The sequence below is a fragment of the Dromiciops gliroides genome, chromosome 3 (assembly GCF_019393635.1).
Source record: "Dromiciops gliroides isolate mDroGli1 chromosome 3, mDroGli1.pri, whole genome shotgun sequence".
NCBI lineage: Eukaryota > Metazoa > Chordata > Mammalia > Microbiotheria > Microbiotheriidae > Dromiciops > Dromiciops gliroides.
This window is the reverse complement of record NC_057863.1, coordinates 387,320,554-387,344,393: the sequence shown is the minus strand read 5'-3', so window position 1 is coordinate 387,344,393 and position 23,840 is coordinate 387,320,554. Positions and strand designations below refer to the sequence as shown.

General features: G+C 39.6%; 1 protein-coding gene across 1 annotated transcript in view; it reads right to left on the bottom strand.

Annotated features, from left to right (window-relative positions):
- Nucleotides 1-23,840, bottom strand: part of MARCO (macrophage receptor with collagenous structure) — a 57,682-nt gene that overhangs the window by 22,404 nt on the left and 11,438 nt on the right. Inside the window, exons 2-8 of the mRNA XM_043995436.1 lie at nucleotides 23,681-23,782; nucleotides 20,211-20,468; nucleotides 17,299-17,334; nucleotides 12,667-12,762; nucleotides 12,541-12,579; nucleotides 11,399-11,443; nucleotides 9,549-9,656 (exon numbers count right to left, since the gene is read on the bottom strand). Of these exons, the coding sequence (XP_043851371.1) occupies nucleotides 9,549-9,656; nucleotides 11,399-11,443; nucleotides 12,541-12,579; nucleotides 12,667-12,762; nucleotides 17,299-17,334; nucleotides 20,211-20,468; nucleotides 23,681-23,782 (684 nt within the window). The remainder of the gene's footprint in view (nucleotides 1-9,548; nucleotides 9,657-11,398; nucleotides 11,444-12,540; nucleotides 12,580-12,666; nucleotides 12,763-17,298; nucleotides 17,335-20,210; nucleotides 20,469-23,680; nucleotides 23,783-23,840) is intronic.

Sequence of the window (23,840 nt, the reverse complement as noted above, 5' to 3'; positions counted from 1 at the left end):
CATGAACTCTGGTCTTCCTGATTCTATGTCTGGTCATCCATCCACTAACTGATGCTGCCTCTCACAGGTCTGGACTACTCTACTGACATTATTATTATTTCCATTGGTTAAATCGTGCTTGCTTTGAGTGGTTTGGGGCTATTGAGGCCTGAGCATTGCAGGCTTATCATAAGGGGGACAGAGAGACCTGCTAAGATAAGATCTCAGTAGCCCTCCTTCACCAAATAATCCTCAAGTGCAAGGTTAAACAACAACACAAGAGTTAATAAGGACAACAGTGAGAGGGAGGTGATGAGGCAGCACATGATTCATTGCCCACATTGAGTAGCAGAGACAGGAAGTGCTATGAGTTCTAAGCAATCAACTGTTCACCTTATGAGAAACCAGACCTTCAGGGGCAATCAGTACTCCCAAACTCATCTGAGCCTCTGAGTTTCTAAAATTAATTTTTAAAAAAGTGAAATCTAGGTACTTCATGTAAGTAGATCTGAAAGGGTAGAAGTAAATGCAAGACTTAAAACATTCCAAGAATTTTTAAAAAGTATATGATTGTGTTTCAGATCTATTTTCCCAGAGCACCTTGATCTCAAACTTGTCACTCATCATCATTCAAAGTTCATTTGCATTAGGTCTGTCCTTTTCTCATCCCTTGCTCTCACTCTTTATATGCTAGCTATCCATGGTGCATATCAATAGAGATGGGAAAGAGGTTGGGAAGCTCCCCCACCCAAAAGTTTTTAGGCTTTGCTTCAGCAACTCATCCCCAATAAGGACCCCACAGGGAGAGTGGCTACTCTCAGATGGGTTTTCCTATTCCCTTTGAGCCACAGGTTTTGTTTGACACAGTTCAATTTTGTCAATTTACTGCCTAAAAATCCCTTTACAAATATACTAACAGTTAAGCACTTGCTACAGTCAAATCCCATAATTATGACCCCTTTGAGATCTCCATTCTAGTTTGTCATAACAGAATTGGGTTAAAATATTTTCATTTATAGAAATCACATTCTCATTTTTGTAGGAGCCAGAGATAAGAAAAAATTGATTCCAGACTCTGCATGGTGAAAAAGCAAGAGAGAAAGAAATCTCTGAACTTTACATGTAAGAGTTTCCATCAAGTTCAGGGATCTATTTGTGTCATGCTTCAATAGGCTGCTTCATTTGGAATCTTAGGTGTTTTGTTCAGAGACTCCAAATGTGATTTGAGGGGGAGTTGAGGGTCATTAGCTCTATGATGGTAGGGCAAGAGAACTCAAATAGTTCTACTCCAGTTAAGCATTCCTTTCTCTGCAATGCAACAGACACTCTACTCCATTATTGAGAAGGACTGTTTACATTGACAGGGATTTATGAAGGCAATTACTGTGAAGAATTAGTTGAAATCAGGTCAACAAATCATTGTTACTATGTATGGAACATTAACCAGGACATGGAAATTTCAAAAGCAAAGCAAAACAACGTTGCTCTGCTGAATGTTTCTTTACATTGGTATGGAATTTTGCCTGTTAAATGAATTCCATCTCCTTCACAAAGGAAGTCAGAACACTAGATAAAAAGTGAGATGCCAGATATAGAGAATCATATCATGTTAGAGCTGAAAGAGAATTGACTTAAGAAGTTATCTAGCTGGGAGCCACTAGGTGGCACAAGCACCGGCCCTGGATTCAGGAGGACCTGAGTGCAAGTCCAGCCTCAGACACTTGACACTTACTAGCTGTGTGACCCTGGGCAAGTCACTTAACCCCCATTGCCTCACCAAAAAAAAAAAGAAGATACTTTAAAATAAAATATCTCTTTCCCCCAACCCCAACCAAGAAACTTGTAACTGATTGAGAGTCAGGGAAGGGCAGAGAAGACTTTACAGAAACCTGAGCTTAGCCTTAAAGGGGTATAGGAATTTTTAAAGGAGGAGATGAGGAGAAAGTGTATTCTAGGTTTAGAGGGTAGATTTTGTGAATGCACTGAGGCAAGAGATGGAGTCCAGTTTAGAGAACAGAGTATATAAAAAGGAATAATGTGAAATGACTGGAAAGGTTGGCTGGAATCAGATTATAAAGGGTCCAGAATTTTGTGTTTCAGCCTAAGGCAATGGGGAGCCACCTGATGATGGCTGAGGAAGGGATTTCAATGAAAAAGAAGACTTTCAAGCGTTTGTGATGAAAAGATCTAAACTGAAAAGAAAATTTGATTTGTAAATACAAGACTCTGGAGAAGCATAAAAAGGTAAACAGGAAAAAGAAACTATGAGGGACATTAAAAGGTTAAACTGTTTACATTCTTACATGAGAAGATAATATTTCCAACTCATAAGAACTTTCTCAGTAAGGAATACACAGAGGACACAGGTCTTAACTGAATATGAAGGGATGATATCTATAAAACATTCATTTTTTGTTTATCCTTGTTCTTTGTGGGGCAAACATGGCGGGGTATCTTATATCTGGGGCTGGTTTGGGCTCAAGGTCTCCTGGGTCCAGGGCTGGTACTTTATCTAGTATGCCACCTAGCTAACCCATGATGATATCTTTAAAATAGGGTTGAGGGGTAGGAGGAATAGACTGGGGGAGGGGCAAGGGGAGAGGTGGACTAGGGAGAGGTAGCTCACATGAAGGAAACAAGAAAAAAGCTTATGGAGGGGAGAGGAAGAGAGGGAAGGAATAGGGCAATGAGTGAACCTTACTATCATCAGAATTGGCTCAAAGAGCCAAAACTTTCATTTTTCTAGAAACCACAAGTACTGTGGTGAATTGGGTAACATACATACTCAAGTGTGTATGGTAATATATTTTTGCCCTGTGGAAAAGTGGGTTGGGAAGGAGATAAACTGGGGTGGGGGGAAGGGGGGGCAGAGAAGAAGGGAAGGAGGGAAGGGAAGTTTAGGGGAGGGAGCTGTAAAAATCAAAACACTTTTGAGGAAGGTGAAGATGTTCTGCATAACAGCACATGTATGACATATATTGAATTGCTTGATTTCATAGAGAGAGTTGAGGAGGGAGGGAAGAAGAAAAATTTAAGAAAACAGAATTAGCTCAAAGACCTTAACCTCATCAGAGGGGGCTCAAGGAGGGAATAACATACACACCCAATTGGGAGGAGTAATCTATTTAACCCTACAGGAAAGTAGGAGGGGAAAAGGATAAGGAGGGAAGGGTGAATGAAGGGAGGGTAGAGCAGGGGAGGGGGCAGTCAGTAGCAAAACACTTTTGAGGAAGAATAGGGCAAAATAAGATAAAAAAATAGAGTAAATATCATTGGAAGGTAAAAAGATGGAAGGAAATAGTTATGATGATTGACTACAATGGCAAAACATATTGTACCCACTTTACTGGGCTATTGTGAAGAAAATTATTTATGAAGTTTAAGGTACTCTATAAAAGTTATGATGAACAGGATGCTATCAGAAGAACCTAGAAAGACCCACATGAACTGAGGCAGAGAGAAATGTACTGTATACAAAATAACAGGAATAGTATAAGATGATCTGCTGGGAAGCATGTGGTTATTTTCATCAAGGCAATGATCCAATATAACTCTGAAGGACTTATGAAAAATGCAATGCACCTACAGAGAAAGAACTGATGGTATCTGAAAACAGACTGAAACACATTTTTTTTTTTGGACAACTCCTTAATCTGAAGTCTTGTTTTTATCTATGTGTTTTCTCTCACAACCTAGTTAATGTAGAGATGTTTTCCATGACTACTCATGTATAACTTACATTGAATTGCTTGAGTTCTTGGGGGTTGGGGGTGGGAAGGGAGGAAGGAAGAGAAGTTGGAACACAAAGTTTTAAAAAATTGATGTCAAAATCTGCTTTTACATGTAATTTGGAAAATAAAATTCTAAACAATATAAAAAAGAAAAGAAAAGAAAAAGAAAGATATGCTATTAGCATGGAAAGACAACTGATTAAATAAAGTTATGAGGCAGAGGAAAGAGTCAAAGATAATACCAAGTTATCACTCTAGATTACTGGGAGGGTGATGACACCCTCAATAGAAGTAGGAAGTTTCGGACAGGGTCAGGTTTAGAGAGAAAGAGGATGAGTTCTGTTTTGGATTTGTCAAATGTGAGCTGTCCAAGAGACATCCAAGTTGAAATATCCATCATGAATTTGGTGATGTGAGACTGGAGTTCAGAAAAGAGATTAATGCTAGATATAAGACTTATGAATTACCAGTGCAGAGACAATAAAGCCAGTGCTCTATCCAGCCAGCATCAAGCTCAGACCTTAGCTTGAGGGGTTGGAAGGGGAAAGGAAGAGAATAAACATTTATTAAGTGCCTACGATAGGACAGGCACTGTGCTAAAGTAAGCACTTCACAAATATTTTCTCATTTAATCCTCACAACAATCCTGAGAAATAGAAGCTACTGCTATTCCCTTTTTACAGATGAGGAATCTGAGGCAGACAGAGGTGAAGTGACTTGTCTGGTAAGTGTCTGAGGTTGAATTTGAATTTGGGTCTTCTTGACTCCAGGCCCAGAGCTATATCTACTGCTCTACCCAGCTAGATAAAATGATCTCTAAGGTCTTTTCTAGCTCTTGAATCTAAGGATCCCATGATCAGGAGCTAGAAGGTACCCTAGAGTTCATCAAGGCCATGAGGTACCTACCAACTCTGAGATTTTACCCTTTTTGCACAAGTCTCAGGGAAACCACAGGGTTGGGGTTTTTACCTTAGAGCCTCCCCTTTAGGCCAGGTTCAATACTATTTGCATTCAATACTACTTTCATTTTTCTAGAAACCACAAGTACTGTGGTGAATTGGGTAAGAGAAATCTTGTGATTATCTCTTAGAAAGGCTTCAGGGGGGCCTTCAGGATGGGGTTCTTGATTCCTGAGGAAACGAAACCATTGAATTTTTCATCACAAAAATAGGAAATTTCATTTTCCAACTTGGGCAAAGGATCAAGCAGCAAGACTTCTGAGAGCAGATCTGGGGACATGGGGCAATTGTATTGCTTGGTATTTAGGCAAATGCTTTTAGGTTGGCTAGGAGCCAAAAGTCAAAGGGCTTAGAGGGAGGAGACCTGGCATCTAGGTTCTCCCATGACTGGAAACTCACTGAAAAGCTGAATTACAACCAGAAAATCATCTGACCTCTGTGTTTCCTCCTCTATTTCCTCAGCTGTTTAGTCTGGCCAGATCCATTATTGATGAAGCCAGCTCCTTGTGGCTACTACTTCCTTTTCTATATGTTCACTAAGCATTTCTTTAAAAATCCATCTTAGAATTCCCTGCCCTGCCTCTCCACTCCTACTCCCTTAGGAATCAAATGCTTTTCCCCTTCTTCTCTAAATATCTATATTCTGGTGACCTCTCAGACCAACCTTTCTTCTTTGAATTGGAGGTACTTATTGCCTATACTTAATAGTTATGCTATGAAATGTTGAACAACCAACTCTCTAGAGGTGTGTGTGTGTATACACACACACACACACACACGCACAAAACACTTTAAAGCTTATAGGCATTAATATTTTCTCCATCATTTTCTTAAGCCTAGACAATCAACAAAACAAACCAAGCCCTAACTTAAAGAGTTTACCAATTTCCAAAGAGTAAATGCTCATATTTATACTTCTATCTAGATAGTAGGAGCTGACTCTAGAAGATCCCTGCCTGCACTGCTTCTTAAGTAACTAATCTTGTATTGCTTTATGATAATCCATATACAGTTGTATTAGACAGAGATTATCTAACTTTTAAAGACTTTTGTTTTTGCTGCTGTCATTTTCCAGTCATTTATGACTTTGTGACCCCATTTGAGGTTTTCCTGGCAAAGATACTGGAGTGATTTGCTATTTCCTTCTCCAGATCATTTTACAGATGAGGAAACTGAGGCAACCAAGGTTAAGTGACTGGCCCAGGGTCACACAGCTAGTCTGTGGTCAGATTTGAACTGACAAAGAGGAGTCTTCCTAACTGCAGGCCCAGCACTTTATCCATTCCCCAACCTGGCTGAGACTTTATAACTTCCAGGTTAGATCATCAGCCTTCTGAGCCTTACACTTTTTTTTTGGTGGCCCCTATAGTAATTAGGATTAGGCCTTTTACATTATAAATATTCAATAAAGATTTAGTAAAAAAAAGAATCACAATTAAATATAAAGTACCAACATAGGTAAAAAAATAAACTACATGGGGGCAGCTAGGTGGCGCAGTGGATAAAGCACCGACCCTGGATTCAGGAGTACCTGAGTTTAAATCTGGCCTCAGACACTTAACACTTACTAGCTGTGTGACCCTGGGCAAGTCACTTAATCCCCATTGCCCCACACAAAAACAAACAAACAAACAAACAAAATAAACTACATGATATAAAAAGAAACCTGGTTTAATAGAAGCTTATGACAACTGGAGAAAAAAAACATCAAGGGTTAATATAGCAGACTTCAAACTCAATCTGAACCAACCATATGACATGACTAAACAAAAAAGTCAACATGGTATAAGAGTACTTTAATAGAAGGAACCTCAGGGGCTATGTGGTAAAATAATAGAAATGTATATGATGTTCTAAAGTATGCAAAGCACTATATATGTAGGAATATGTAGATATAATTCCAGTTGAAGCCTACAAAAGCCCAATGAGAGAGATAATATCAGAGAGGATAAGGTAAGTGACATCCTCATGGTCACATGGCTTCTATACAACCTAAGGCAGTAAGCAAAAGCTAGTACTTCTTGACCCTAAATCCAGCACTCTATTCCTTGCCAAGTGTGTTAATCTCTTTTATAGCACACTTGAAACTCTTGGAACCTCAGCTTTTTAATCTATAAAGTAGGGATAATATCTGCCACATCTCCCTCATAAGGTTATTATGAATCTCAAATGAAACAATGTATGTAAGCTTATTTGCAAAAATAGAAACCATATATAAATATCAACTATAATAACAGTTTTATTATTATTCCTTATAAAGTGCCAAAATTTGCTTCCTAGTTCTGCTTTCCTGAGTACCAGAGAGTAAGTCGCACCACCCTTCCATTGTGATCATGTCTCCTAAATCTCTTCTTCAGACTGTTTTTCTAGTTCCCTAAGTGACATGGCTTCGAGTTTATTTCACCATTCTGCTCATTCTCTCATGGATACATTTCTGTTTGCATATTTATTTTTTAAGTGTTGTAGATACCATACTTTAATATAGTCCTACCAATACAGAGGTGTAAATTTGCTTTTTCTGGACCCTGTGTTGCTACTAAAGAAGCTTAGGATTGCATAAGTTTTTCTGGCTGCCAGATACCACTGGATCATACTGAGTTTGCAGTCACCTTCACTACTTGAATCTCTCTCATATGAGCTGCTATTAAGACAAGTAACCTCATGCTCCATATTTGTGAAGTAAATTTCTAGGATTCGTGAATGGTACTTTATATCTGATTGACTGATACATTCAGGGGATTAGTCTTACATCCTCATTTGTTTCCTCTATTTACCTCCCCATATGCTATTGGTTGCCAAGTCTTGGCAATTCTACCCCTGACAAGGTGAATTCAAGGGGCTTTCACTCAGCCTTACCTAAGTGCTGAACATGGAAGAATGAACTTGTTATTGCTAGACCTGATTCCAATTTTGACTCTTCCACTTCCTTTGGCAAGTCACTTAAGCTCTCTGGTTTTCATTTCTTCATTTGTAAAATGAGGGGATTGGGCCAGATAAACTCAAAGATCTACTCTAGCTCTCAATCTATGATCATATGATTCTATGATTACCATGGCTACCACCCTAGTTCAGATGTTCATCATCACTTGCCTGGCCTCCATTTAGTATCTCCATAACCAGTTTCCTTGCTTTGCTTTGAATACCTGTCTACAACAATATTCATATCTATATCTATCTGCCCTATATATAATCTATATTTATCTATTATCATCTATTCATCATCTATCAATCTATCACCTATGAAACTGTATATGTATTACTCTCTCCCTACACCCATCCATCCATCATCTATCTATCTATCTATCTATCTATCTATCTATCTATCTATCTATCTATCTATCTATCTATCCATTTGTCCATCTGTCCACTGTTTTTTTGTCTAGCTACCTATTGAATTATCCTACAGGTAACAGGGAACCACTAAAGATTTTTGAATAGGGGAGTGGACATGGTCTAAGAAGTGATTTAGGAAGCTATTTCAGTAGTTTTGTGGAGGATGGATCAGAGGGAGGGGAAGATTGAAATAATGTGAGATAGTATAGAACATTTAAAATAAATTGGAAAAAGCAAGGAGCAATAGACTTTATTAGGGAATAGAAGAGTGAGGGGAAGGACTGGAAAAAAAAAGAATGAGTGAATGAATGAGAAGAGGACATTATGATAATTTAGTTGCTTTGGAAGGAGGAGATAAAGGAGTCCTCATAGAGAAGAAGAAGAAGAAGAAGAAGAAGAAGAAGAAGAAGAAGAAGAAGAAGAAGAAGAAGAAGAAGAAGAAGAAGAAGAGACTATTCTCATGAACATACAAAAAATATTAATTCTGAAATGCTGAACTCATACAAAAATGAAAAATAATTTCATTTTCAAGTGATGCTGCTATGGAGAAATCCACGAGAGAAATGGAAGGAGCATCCAGAAGATATATTCAAAGTATGTCAACCCCCATTTCTTCCATGTACCTTTATCATAGGAATATGTAACAAATAGCATACATTTTATGTATTCATTGGACTTTTCAATATTGTCTTAATCTTTTTGGTCCTAGCATCTAAATAATAAAATCTATCTCTAACTCTATTGGGATGGTTACAATGTGTATCAGCATGTTTCAACCATCCCGTTGCAGTTTATTTCCACCCATTTTCATTCCTTTTCTCCCATACCTCCCTTTACTCTTCTATCCTCTAATAAAATCCCCTTCCCTTTTCTTTTCACAACTTATTTTAAATCTTTTAAGTTATCCTACATTATTTAAATCTTCCTCTCCCTCTGATCCATCCTCCACACAACTGCTAAAATATCTTCCTAAGGCATTTGTTGGATCATGTTCACTCCCCCATTAAAAAATTCTTTAGTGGCTCCCTATTGCTGCTAAGAGAATTCCCTAATATGGTGTTCAAGGCCTTCCACAATTTACCTTTCTAGTCTTCTTCATATTATCCCCTTTCACAATATGTTCCAGTCATCTGGTCTATTGTTACCAGAATCTGACATTCCATCTCCCATCTCCATACCTTTTCCACCAGTCATGTCCACTTGCTACCATGTTTTCCATCCTGAATTTCATATCATTGAGTCTTTTTCCTTGTAGGCTTTGGTGACTTATGGAATCCCCCTAGATATCAGAATTCTTTCCCTCCTCAAATTACCTTGTTTCCTTTTTTGTGCATATGGTTATGCATCCCTCACTTTCCTTCCCCAACAGTCCACCCTCAGAAAGCATAGACTCCTTGAGATATGAGACGGTCCCATTTTTGTTTTTCTATCCTCAATACCTGGATTAGTGTGATGCATGTAGTATTTACTTAATAAATGTTTGTTGAATTGAATTGCTATTCACAGTTCTCAAATGCCTTCTAGGTAACAATAAAACAGGACTCACCTGTGAGTCCCTGGTCTCCTTTATCTCCTTTGGTGCCGGCTTCACCTTTAGGACCTGTCAGGCCGCCATCTCCTTTGATGCCTTTCTCACCCTGGGGTCCTGCAACACCTGGGTTCAGAACATCAACTGAGTAAGATAACATTAAAAAAGTTCAAGAGACATAGTTTCTGGGTAACTATGATTTTATTAAGAATGCTGGGGCGGCTAGGTGGCGCAGTGGATAAAGCACCGACCCTGGATTCAGGAGTACCTGAGTTCAAATCCGGCTTCAGACACTTGACACTTACTAGCTGTGTGACCCTGGGCAAGTCACTTAACCCTCATTGCCCCGCAAAGAAAAAAAAAAGAATGCTAGCATTTTATCTATCTATCTATTTATTTATTTAAGTGAGGCAATAGGGGTTAAGTGACTTGCCCAAGGTCACACAGCTAGTAAGTGTTAAGTGTCTGACTCCAGATTTGAACTCAGATCCTCCTGAATCCAGGGTCGGTGCTCTATCCACTGTGCCACCTAGCTGCCCCTAGCATTTTATTGATAAAAGGAATGATCATTTGGCCATCTCTCTTGGACCAAAGACAAATCATGATGGTGGGCTCATGGATTATGCCCTGGGAAGAGTGGGTGTTCCTGAGGATGGCAACCAACACTGGTTAACAATTAATGAGAGAGGAGGGCAGCTAGGTAGCACAGTGGATAGAGCACTGGTCCTGGAGTCAGGAGTACCTGAGTTCAAATCTGGCCTCAGACACTTAACACTTACTAGCTGTGTGACCCTGGGCAAGTCATTTAACCCCAATTGCCTCACTAAAGAAAAAAATTAATGAGAGATAATGAATATTATAATGAGATGTGGGCCTATTATAATGAGGGGCTGGGGATGTGACTTTATTTCCAAATCACCCCTAGCCTTGGGGAAATCTAGACAAAGGATCCATATCCCCCACTGGAGCCTGAGTAGAAAACAGTGGGCTGGGAGTTTCACCTTAGATTAAACTCCTTGTAAGGCTGGGTGGGGTAGAAATACCTGCATTGAGGAGAATGCTAATTCTATCTACTATTATTAGTTCTGTCATTCAGAGGCTGAGTCTTGAAATGAGAACTTTAGAAAAAGGGGGAGAACTCTGGATCTCCTCAAATCATTGGTTATTTTTTTTTTTTAGTGAGGCAATAGGGATTAAGTGACTTGCCCAGGGTCACACAGCTAGTAAGTGTTAAGTGTCTGAGGCTGGATTTGAACTCAGGTACTCCTGACTCCAAGGCCAGTGCTCTATCCACTGTGCCATCTAACTGCCCCTAAATCATTGGTTATTAATAAAAATTTCTCTCAGTAACCTTACCATTCCTCTTGAACTTGGGGACACTGGTAAATTAGCAATGGGTATTCTGGGAAGTAGGGGGCCATGGAACCAAAAGAATGAATAGATTTCAAAATGATGGCTTAGCTCATCTGATTGGTTTGATTTGTTGTTAACATTTACACTGGATATTTCTTTACAGAGTAAAGTAACCCTATGAGGGTTAAAAGTCTTCCCATTTCAGGCACCTGCCCTTCCCAGGTGTATGAGAGAGAGAAAGATATCTTTGGCTATGGCAACTCTCACCCCTCTCCTACTCTACCTTATCCTCCATACAACAAAGGCTTATCTCTATGTTCCAGACCCTAGACATACCAGCAATAAACTGACCAAGTTTAGGAAAAGGCCTGGGGAGAAGGAACATAACAAGAAAACCTTTGTTCAATTCAGTTCCATGTCTTTTCCTAAAGCTATGGAGATGGGTTAGTAAGAATCAATAGCTTAGTTTAACTGAGTCACAAGGTTATATCAATAGTCAAAAAGAAATTACTTACCAGGAGGTCCTTGTTCCCCTGGAATACCCTTTGGTCCTTGGATACCTAGTGTACATGAAGAAAGAAGAAATTCAGTTACTATTCTCTAATTCAGGTCATCAACAAAAATTTGTGAGCATTGTGTTAGATGCTATGGGGAATATAATAATGAAAAAGGCATATGGAAATATAATTACCAATAAATTACAGCATACATGAAATTTGAACATGTCCTGGAGAGTTGAGAAAATGTACCTCCTTTCTGTCTTTGTAAAGTTGGGGGACTATGGGTGTAGAATGTTGTACATTATTATTGTTGTTCAGTTGTTTCAGTAATGTCTGACCCCATTTGCAATTTTCTTGGCAAACATACTGGAGTGGTTTGCCATTTCTTTTTCCTGCTCATTTTACAGATGAGAAAATTGAGGCAAACAGGGTTAAGCGACTTGCCTAGGGACACAGCTAGTAGGTGTCTGAGGCTGGATTTGAACCCAGGTCTTCCTGACTCCAAGCCCAACATTCTATCCACTGTGCCACTTAAATGCCCTTGTATATGTTATCAAACACAATGTTAATTGATTTTGCTGAACAGCTTTTTATTCTCTCCTTTTTAAAATTTTTGTTATAAGAGATGGATCACTGGACAGGAGAGGGGGAAGAGAAATAATTGTAATGTAAAAACAACAGTATCAATACATATAAGGTAAAAGATTAACAATAAAAGGTAGTTTATAGTCACTGGCAAATGAGAGGTAAGATATCATTCTAGGGAGAGAATGTTGTGGGTTGAAAACAAGAAGAGAAAGTTACGTAATAGGTGAGATTTGAACCCATGTTCGGCCTTGAACAATGGACAGGATTTGACTAGGTTAATAGGAATAGAGAGAGCATCCTAGGTGAGTGAACAGTGTGAGCAAAACCAAGGAGATGAGAAAAGCCTGGAAAGGAGATGATGAGTATATCAGATTGGCTGGAATGAGAGCCAGAGCTGGTGCTTACATAGCGCTTTACATACATTTCTCTGGTGCTTGGTGGGAGCTCAAAACAAGCAAACAAAAACATTTGTTTGTTCATTGTGGAAATTCATTTCAGAAAAAAATAAAGCTGGGTCTTCCTTAAGAGTTTATTTATATCCCTGTGCAGCAGTCCCATCTCCCATTTACCTGCTGCTCCTGGGTTCCCTGGTGGTCCCCTGGCTCCTGAAAGGGAAAGTAAATGGATCATGAAGCATGAGTGACTGACAAGACAGTGGCTTCTCCCAGCATCAGAAAGGCACAAAGCATATGACTGCATACCTGGAATTCCACCCATTCCAGAGTTTCCCTTTTCTCCCTTCACACCTGGCATGCCGGGTAACCCAGCAACACCTTTCTCCCCCTGGGGTCCTGGAGAAAAAAGGAAACACATCAATAAGCAGAACAAAGAGGAATGGACACAAACCTCTCTTGAGACAATTACTTGTGTCAGTGAAAGACACCAGCTCTTCTTTGAGGTCTTCTCTATGAAGCCAAAGACAGATCTGCAATTTCTCCTTCCTCTGAACTCCAGTACAACTTTTTGCCAACATCACTTGGACTGTGAGTTGTCACTTCATCTTTCTTATTGCTAGAAGCTAGTTGGAACTAGATAATTTCTTTGTTCCTTCCCTTCCTCCCAGCCTTTCTTCTTTCCCTCCCTCATTCCTTCCTCCCTCCCTCATTTTTCTTCTTTTGTTCCTTGCTTCTTTTCTCTTTCTTTTTCTTCCACCCTCCTTCTTCCTTCTTTTCTTCCTTCCTTTTTCTTTCTGTATTTCCTTCCTTCCTTTTCCCTCCCTTCCTCCCTTTCTTCTTTCCTACCTTCCTTCCTTCCTTTCTTCTTTCCTTCCTTCCTTCCTTCCTTCCTTCCTTCCTTCCTTCCTTCCTTCCTTCCTTCCTTCCTTCCTTCCTTCCTCCCTCCCTTCACTCCATCCTTCCCTATCTCTTTTTTCTTCCTTGTTTCTTTCTTCCTTCCTCTTTCTTTTTCTTCCTCCCTCCCTTTTCCTTCCTTCCTTCCTCCCTTCATTTCTTCCATTCTTCCTGAATGGCTGTTATATGGAATAAAATTTGGAGATTAGACATGATTCATTTAGTTCCAGGGTGTAGAACTAGGAGCAATGGTTAAAAACTACAAGAAGATTTTGGATTAATCTAAAGAAGAATTTCCAAGCAATTATAGCTGTCAGTTTCCTATCACTGAAGGTTATAGCATCAAAGGATCATACATTTAGAGCTGGGAGAGACCTCAGAAGCCATCTAATCCAACTCCTTCATTTTATAGATGAGGAAACTAAAGCCTAGGGAGCTTAAATGACATGTCCAAGGTCATGTTACTAGCAAGGTAAAACAAGCATTTATTATGTGCTTACTATATGCCCTGCACCATGATAAGCCCTGGAAATAAACAAGTACAAAACTTTGTGACTTGAAGAAACTAACTTTCTTTTTTTTTTTAAATTCATTTATTTATTTATTTATTTTTGGCAGGGCAACGGGGTTAAGTGACTTGCCCAGGGTCACACAGCTAGTGTCAAGTGTCTGAGGCTAGATTTGAACTCAGGTACTCCTGAATCCAGGCCTGGTGCTTAATCTACTGTGCCACCTAGCTGCCCAGAAACTAACATTCTAATGGGGAAAAACAATGCAGAAAAGGGACTGGAAAAGGAATCGGGGAGGGAAATTACCCATGAAGAGACATGGTATCCAAGTCCAGAAAGTCAGAAGCTGAGCTAGAAGCGAATTGAAGGTTGGCCTGGCCTTTTCCCTAGAATGGAAGCCCCAAGAGAAACTCAGCAATGGGAGGAAAGGGTTGGTGTAGGTAGAAATGTTCTAAGGTGGGAATACTCAAGGAAAAATGGATAGCCAATATCTGAGAACATTAAGTGAAGGCTATGTCATCCCTTTTTAGAGTTTCTTGTTTAGTTAAGAGTGAGACTAGATATGAACTCTGAGAAACCTTACAACTGTCATATTCCTTGAGGGCAGAGGTCCATGTCATACTTCTTTGTATCCCCCCCTATGCCAGTCCTGGCATGTGGCAAAAAGTAAATAAACTAAATAAATCCTTGATTTATGAAAACAGCAATGGACTAAGAGTAAAGAGGTTCGGTTCTAGAACCAGTTTTTAGCTGTGTGAAATAGGGCAATTAATTTAACCTCCCTAGGCTTAGTGTCCTCACTTGTAAAATAAAGGAAATAGACTAAATCATCTCTTACATTCACTTAGCTCTACAATTCTATGAAACATACTTTTATATACTACTATTATATTCATATTGTATTATATATATATATATATATTCATAGAGGATTTTTAATACAAAGTGTTTTTGCAGCCATTGTCTTATTTTTCCCTCTCATCAGTCCATGAGGGTTTTATAAAAGGTAAGAGTGATTCCATTTTATAGATGAGGAAACTGAGACACAGAGGAGTTGGGTTACAAATTGCAAAGTCATGGGGCAGCTAGGTGGCACAGTGGATAAAGCACCAGCCCTGGATTGAGGAGGATCTGAGTTCAAATCTAGGATAACAGTTCTGAAACATTTTGGTCTTAGGACCACTTTATACTCCTAAGGTTTTTTAAAAAAATCCTCCAAAGAGCTTTTTTTGATGTGAGTTATATCCACTGATAAATATTCTGTTAGAATGAGAACATCTGGGTAGTTAGGTGGCACAGTGGATAGAGCACTGGCCCTGGAGTCAGGAATACCTGAGTTCAAATCCAGCCTCAGACACTTAACACTTACTAGCTGTGTGACTCTGGGCAAGTCACTTAACCCCAATTGCCTCGCTTAAAAAAAAAAATGAGAACCGATGATGATGATGATGATGATGAAAATAGTTTTAACCTCATGGATCCTCTGAAAGAGTCTCGGTTCCCTAGGAGTCTCCAGACCATACTTTGAGAAATGTTTATTTGGAATTCATCTTCCTTAAGCATCCTCACCAGAAGTGGACTTCAATGGCTTATTCCTTCTCCTTAGATTCTAGTGGAAGTTCTGGGTTAGTTGACTGGCATCCATTTTCCTGCATGCTATGGTAGTTCTAGGGAAAGTAAAATGTCCTAAATAGTTTCAGTGCCATCAGGGAAATTGCCCCAAGTGGAGTTCTTTAGTTCCCAGGGCTGCTTTCCAATGTAAATAAATGTGAGGCAGCTTCCCCTTTTTTTCATGGGTAACTGTGGTATGTGCAGGCATGGTGGCTTAGATAATCAAGGCAAGCTTTGGGGGCAGGAGCCTGAGAAATCATGATTCAGTGATTTTTGCAGCAAACCTTACCTGTTCCCATTTAGAACATCGCTGGGATGTTCAGGGATGGCAGCTAGGTGGCGTAATGCTGGACTTGGAGTCAGAAAGACCTGTACCTGGCTATGTGACCCTAGGCAAATCATTTAATCTCTCTTGTGCCTCAGTCTCCTTATCTGTAAAATGGTGATAATGATAATATATAATAATAAAACCTTTTTCACAGGGTAGTTGTGAGGATATAATGAAATAACCTGTAAAGTACTTTGCAAACTTTGTTACTAGTTATTAATATTGTATGCCTATTTTAATATGGATAATATCAGCTTATAAGAAACAGTATTGATGAAGGAGAGTCTTGAAGAAGAAAGTGAGAAAACGGAAGCCTAAGAAATTTAAGAAAAGTGAGAGGAGAAAGCCTAAGGCTTAGCCTAATCACAGGAGAATTAAAGGACTAATTGTATGTGTGTTTTGGGTTTTGGGGGGTTTTTTTTGGTATGTTTGGTTATCATCACCATCTTCATCATCGTTCCTCTTATTGTTAGCACCAACTCATAGAGACATATCCTTTTAGACCAACTGCCTCCCTTGAATCACTGGCATCTAGCAACAGGCAATAGAAAGCAAAGGTTCAAATCCTCTTCACTATTTCCTAGGGATGACACTGCATGCAAGAATGTTTGGGACAAGCAATTCAGTTTGAATGAATCTGCGGCTTGGAATTCTATACCTGGAAATAGATAGGAGAACTTTTAAAGAATTAATAAGATAAGCTGAGAATAGATGTCTGGATTGCCATTGGTTCTTGGAAAAGCACCCACTATATTGGAAATGCCCAAAATTCCTTCCCTGAACAATGACTTGCTATTGTCTAGACAGTGCACGGTATGTATTGGAGTCATTTAATAAATAATGGATCCAAAGATTCTTGCCTTGAAAAAGTTTCATCTATTTATTCCTGGAATTGAATGTCAACCAAATCAAGAGTTATTTATTGTTTATTTTATTGAGCAAATACTATGTGCAAAGTCCTCTGGAGGACACAAAGATGAGTAAGATGCTGTCTCTCCCCTCAAGGACGTTGCAATCTAATAAGGAGGATAAGACATCCTTGAAAATAGAAGGCAAAGTATGCTAAGTACTAAATGACTAGCATAGACAGTACATGGAACAGGAGTTCAGAGGAAAAAGAGACTGTTGAAAAAGAGAGGTAGAAGGGGAAGCTAGGTGGCACAGGGGATAAGGCACAGGCCCTGGATTCAGGAGGACCTGAGTTCAAATCTGGCCTCAGACCCTTCACACTTACTAGCTGTGTGACCCTGGGCAAGTCACTTAACCCCAATTACCTCACCACAAAAACAAACAAACAAACAAAAAAAGAGAGATAGAAGAGGTGAGACTTGGGACTTGGTAGGAATTATCTAGGTGGAGGGTGGATGATAAAGTGGCCCCTCCCAAGAAGGGAGAAGGTACAGACAAAGGCAAAAAGGGAAGAAAACACAAGGCACATTGCTGAGATGGTGAAGATGTGACTAACTGGAGTAGAAGTCTTGTTGGGAGATAAGACTAGATAATTAGGTTGGGGCCATATTTTGTGAAACTTCAAAACAGTGGTTTTAACATAACCTTATAAATGAATAGGAGAAGCAAGAATGGACCTACCTGGAGATCCTGGATCACCTTTTCTCCCTTGAAACCCTGAAATAAGGAAGTGTTGCATGTCACAGTCTGTGCTGGGTAATTTTGGACACCCCTCCCACAGAGCTCAGTTTTGCCAAAGTTGAAGGGGGTCTCTGCCCTTCAGAAAGACACATAGGGACACCATACACCCCGAGAGTACATTCTTCTGGTGAATTTGGATGTTAGGTACATACAATCTCCTGGTTTGTATTTAATATACCTTGTGAAGAGTGTCCTTACTGTGGCCAAAACACCCTTAGCAACCATTTTGGTTGCTCATCCAAATGTTTTTTCTACAAAATACTAACCACCTAGAAAAAATAGATGTTTGATGTATAGGCTAAAGAGCCTGAATGGTTGTAATTAAATTTTTTACTTTCTTTTTCAACTCCTTTGCTTTAACTTTATAGACACAGATATATTCCAATGGGAAGGAAGAGTAAGATACTTTTCCTTATATGGCAAAGACCCCTGGGATCTTCATAGTTGGAGTAAGGATTCTTTCAGTGATAGCTTCCTGGCCTGGAAGGAAAAAAGACTTTCTCTTCACCCTCTCTATGAAACCTACAGACCTAAAGTTCTTAATTTCTGTTCAGACATTCTGGAGTTATATAGACTTGACCTCTCTCTCTTTATGGAAGGATAATATCTCATTCATTACCACTACATTCTGAACAATAGAGTACCAAAAAAGTGAAGAATGGGACCATCTTATCAGTTGAGATGGCTTTGTTGATATCAGTCCTAAAAAATGGTGATGGTGGAAACCTGCAGGGGTAGCATCTGTAAGGCTTTTGGTATTTGGTGACTACATCCAATTTCTTTAAGTAATAAGACCAGCAGAATTGCCCCTTTAGCTCAATTCTATGGTCTCTATAGCCCAAGATTCTGACTCTGATTGAAGGAACCATTGATAAGTTTGGGTTGTTCTCATAAACATCATTCTCTTTTTGGAAAAAAAAAAGTAATTTATTTTTAATTATTTTTATTTTAAGTTCCAAATTCATGGGGCAGCTAGGTGGTACAGTGGATAGAGCACTGGCCCTAGATTTAGGAGGACCTGAGTTCAAATCTGGCCTCAGACACTGACACTTACTAGCTGTGTGACCTTGGGCAAGTCACTCAACCCTCATTGCCCCACCAAAAAAAAAATGCATTGACATCATTCTCAAACATGAGACATATGTTGCAAACATCCCTAACCTCTCTTAATAACTTGTGTTACTCAGAAATTTTAGCTATTTTGAATTTTTAACCCAGACCACTTCTTCAGCATGGTGATTACTCCACATAGCCAAAGAGATTCCTTTTATTGATTCTAAAACCGTTTCATTCAAATATCAAAAATGACCCTCATAATGAAGATCAATGTTCACCTTCCCCCTTTGGGATTTACAGATTCATGCCCCTATTTTATGTTATTGTAACTGAGGTTTGCTTTGTGCAGAACCCTGGAGGAGGGGTGAAATGTAACAACCTTGGCCTTTAAGCAGTGGCATCTTTGGTAGTCAGTGTTATATAATATTGTATCTCCTTATGTAAGCTCCCCAAGGGTAGATTTTTTTTTTTGGTGAGGCAATTGGGGTTAAGTGACTTGCCCAGGGTCACACAGCTAGTAAGTGTCAAGTGTCTGAGGCTGGATTTGAACTCAGGTCCTCCTGACTCCAGGGCCGGTGCTCTATCCACTGTGCCACCTAGCTGCCCCTCCCAAGGGTAGATTCTGAAACTCTATCTTCTTCCTTTTTTTAAAATTCTCAGTACATTGTACATAGTAGGTACTCAATAAGTGATTATTTAATGAATGGATATATGGAGAATATTTATCTCCTGGAGTTACTTCCTTTTTTAAACTCCTTGCATTGTATGTAACCATAAGATGATCTCCTTTTTCAGAGACTGGGACTATCGTCTAGCTTAGTTCTAACTCCTCTAAGTTGAGACTGGAAAATGAGAAAACTCCTGCTATTTGTCCAAGCTTTGCTTTTGACAGTTTGCTCAACTCTTCAACTCTGTCATGGAAGATGGCTGGATAACACTTGTATCCTCATCATATTTGCCTTCATACAGGAGTGAGTGACAAAGCCTTCTTTTTTCTTTTCTTTTGCCCCTTTCTCTTTGCAGTGGTATCCCTAGTGTTTAGCACAGCATTTGGCACATAGTAAGTGCCTAATGCTTTTTCACTCTTCTATTCATTCTTTCTGGGAAGTGTAGTGTGTGAGAGACTAGGTATTGTAATCCCATTTGGAAAGTAGGTGAGTAAAAGGATAGATTGAGCTCCTGAATCTGCGCTGAGAATCATGATATGTATATAGTACTTGGACTTTCCTGTCTCCACTCTTCTCCAACTATTTCATAATCATTCATTTTGTTTTGTTTGTTTTGTTTGTTTTTTGCAGGGCAATGAGGGTTAAGTGACTTGCCCAGGGTCACACAGCTAGTAAGTGTCAAGTGTCTGAGGCCGGATTTGAACTCAGGTACTCCTGAATCCAGGGCCGGTGCTTTACCACTGCGCTATCTAGCTGCCCCATTCATTTTGTTTTATCCTCACTCTAATCCTGTGGGGCGGGGAAAAGGGGAGAAAAAGTGAACATTATTCTCCTTGTTATAACAATACTGAAGCCAAGGTCCAAAGTGGGTAAAATGCCTGCCCCAAGGATACATGATGAATTCAGGATGAATCCAGGAATCCATCCGACTCAGTTCTCTTCACTCCCAGGAAAATGATTTTCCAGGCAGATTAGTCTGCCTTCCAATATTCAGCGTTCCCAATATGAGATAGGTTTACCAATATGAACATAGGATTTCCTCCTCTTTTCTTCTTTTCTGAGGTGGCCCACTGTGACAAAGGTAGAAGGGACGAGAGAAAGAGCAGAGAAAAAAGATATGGTACTTACCTGGGCTCCTGGTAATGTTGTCCATCCTTCCACGTAATTCTTCCTGGCTGGTCTGCACTTCAGTGAGCCCCTTTTCAATATCCAGAAGCCACTGTCTCTCACTCTTAATGTTGAGAGGTGACTGGCTGGACAGGATGTAGGAGAAAGATGGACTTGATTCATCCAGGGAGGATTCCAGTGTTCCATTGGGAAAGAAGAGCCTCTCCAGGGTTAGTAGCCGAGATCTCTGGAAAGCCATTTGCTTCTGTAGATGTAAAACTGTATACATGTGCTACTTATAGAATCTTAATATTTATGTATGACATTAATGTAGGACTTTCATGTTGTCACATGTCCCTAGGTGGATGGAAGACCTAGAGCAAATCAATACTGTGGCTCTTCTAATTCCAAAAGCTTAAGATCATTGAAGTTATAAGTGTAGTAATGCCCCTTATAGAAAAGGAAATTGAAACACGCAGAGGTTTCTGATTTGCTAAGAGCTAGCCATAAGAGGAAAATAAATTGCAAAAGGGAGTCCAGTGGGGAGGGCAAATTTTATACCCCTCTGCCTTGGCCATAGTGAAGTATTTATAGGCTAACTGTGTGCTTATGAATCTCATCGTTCTTTTTCAAATGTCATTTGGCAAGGCCACCTCATTCTTGTACATTTGTCACATCTGAATCATTACCATACTTTCTGGTTTAGGAAGTGGTTCTTTAAGTTGATGTGACAAGCCCTAGGAATGACTTTAAATAGTATTCTTATATGACTAGTTTGGTTTCCTTCATTTTATCTAGTCCTTTGGCCTTAACACATAGAACCAATCTTCTTAGAATGAAGGCCGCAACCTGAGTCCATTATGAGTAATTAAGACTTGGTAGGGGCAGCTAGGTGGCGCAATGGATAAAGCACCAGCCCTGGATTCAGGAGTTCTTGAGTTCAAATCCGGCCTCAGACACTTGACACTTTCTAGCTGTGTGACCCTAGGCAAGTCACTTAACCCCCATTGCCCTGCAAAAAAAAAAAAAAAAAAAGACTTGGTAGAAGCTTCCATTTGACCTTCCCAATCTCTCCTTCATGGCTCCCTGGCATGTCAAGAAGCAAGCCTGGGGGAGGGTTAGCACATGGATTTCTACTGTACCATCCTTATCATTGCTCATGGATGGTACCTGGTTCTAGTATTCTACTTTAATTGGAATACTGTCAGTTTCCCACCTTAATGGCTTCATTCCCAATTTCCTATTTAATCTTGGTGTTTCAGAAGAACCCATTAATGCCTCAAACCCTCCCCCCCCCATCCCCTGCAAACAACAACAACTACAAAAGTTGACAGTTCCTGGCTTTAGAAACAGGTATATTTTGCAATATCTAACATATATTGTGATGTTGTAATGCAATGCATACAATAACATCTTTTTTTTTTTTTAGTGAGGCAATTGGGGTTAAGTGACATGCCCAGGGTCACACAGCTAGTAAGTGTTAAGTGTCTGAGGCTGGATTTGAACTCAGGTACTCCTGACTCCAGGGTTGGTGCTCTATCCATTGTGCCACCTAGCTGCCCCAATAACATCTTGCTAATTCAGTTTAGCTGGTCTGTATAAATTATTAAAGAATCTGAATAGCAGAAGAGTTTTTTTTTAAAGAAACATAAAATTATAACTTTCAAGAAAATAGAATAATCTCAACTAAACTAACAAAAGTTTGCCTAATAGAAGAAGAATATATTTGGTTAAATAATTCAATTAAAGAAGCATAGTTGTATATAATGTGAAAATGAATACTTTGATTTGCTTTAGTCCCCTAGTTATCCAGGTAACAAGAACAACTGTATGAAAACTGGCCTAAAAGTTTTCAAATTTGCTTTTATGATAATAGAGAAGTAAGAGTTGGGTTAAGATCAATTTTGTAGGATATTTGTGTGTGTGTGAGGCAATTGGGGTTAAGTGACTTGCCAAGGTCACACAACTAGTAAGTGTCAAGTGTCTGAGGCTGGATTTGAACTCAGGTCCTCCTGAATCCAGGTCCAGTGCTCTATCCACTGTGCCATCTAGCTGCCCCATGTAAGATATTAAAAAAATGGTTTTTTTGGTGGGGCAATAAGGGTTAAGTGACTTGCCCAAGGTCACAGCTGGTGTCAAGTGTCAGAAGTCAAATTTGAACTCAGGACTTCCTGAATCCAGGGCCAGTGCTTTATACACTGTGCCACCTAGCTGCCCCCTAGAAGATATTTTTTACGAGAGGAAAAGGATCTCTACAAGTAACCTGAGTCTAATAAGACAGGGAGTTGGGGAAGAACTTCTCTGAAACCACACCCAAACCACAGGACTACATCAGATGTTTCCAGAGGAAGAGAAGTAGACACATCTATGGATTTTATTTTTTCTGTTTACTTTTTCCATTTGCGCCTTTTATCTGTAAGGTCTATTTATTAAAGGGGACTGTCCCATTTGGTTTTGTCAATAATACTCAATTTCTTACCTTTTTCCTCTCACATTGTTACTCATCATAATAAACCCTATGGTTAAGAACCCTTGATGAAGTGTTTGAAATATAAGCTAGTGATTCATCGAGGGGGCCATGTTCCCCCCCCCCCCCCCCGCCAAGAATCAGTTGGGGGAAATGTGAAAAATTATATTTAATAATTAATATCTTGGGGAGATTCAGTTTTCCCCCTTCTTTGAGAGTCCTAATTCCCCCCCCCACACACACACACACACTTCTCCAATTTTTTCCTTCTTAATAAGGTTAAATTATCCCTTTCAATCTTGGTCAACCCATCCAAACCTTGTAAAGAATTTAAAGTGGTGAAGCTCATCCTGCTCTACTCAAGCTTGGGTAGAGAGGGATCCCGTTGTCTAGATAGGAAGGCCTCTCTTCCAGGGAGGGGTCACTCAGCCCACCCATTGAAAAGAATAGACATTCTTTGAATTGATAGCCCAAGGCTGGGGGTGGTCTGGTGTAGCTTTTCCTTTCAATACAACCCATCCTTCCCTCCAAATTCCTTGCCTGCCTTTGTTTAAACTGTTTATAAACCCCTGCAATCTTTTACCTAGTGTCCTATTCTGCAACAGGATGGATAGTACGTGTGATTGTATTAAATTTTCTTCCCTGCTTAACAAAACCTTTTTGTTAATTTTCATAGGCATTGTCTTTCTCTGGTTTCCTTCCCTTTTAGGAAGAAAAGCATTTGAATCTCAAGAAGTAGCCTTTGCATTCTCCAGTCTTCCCCTTTGGGGAGAGAGAGATCTAAATTCCATTAAGAAAGCATTTGCTTTGGTTTAGTGTGTGTGTGTGTGTGTGTGTGTGTGTACTTGTACATACACAGTTATCCTCTCCTAACCCCTGAGGCCATCTGGGTTCCTTCTGTTTACCCAATGGTTTGGACAACAAGGAGGAAGAATTCCTCAAGTCTCCTGGATTAACAGAAGTTTGTGCCAAGGCAGTCATCACTTTCTGGCATACCGAGCTTGTTTCCAAGAAAAGCATTTACCTTGCATCACCAGAAATCCTACACCTGCTGTAAACAGGACTAGGTAGATGATTATTGCAGGAATGATACAATTTCCTCCACATTTTTTCTTGGGCTTTGACTCTAAAATGCAGAGGAGAATGGTGATGAGAGCAAAGCAAAGCAGTCTCTAAAAGTACAT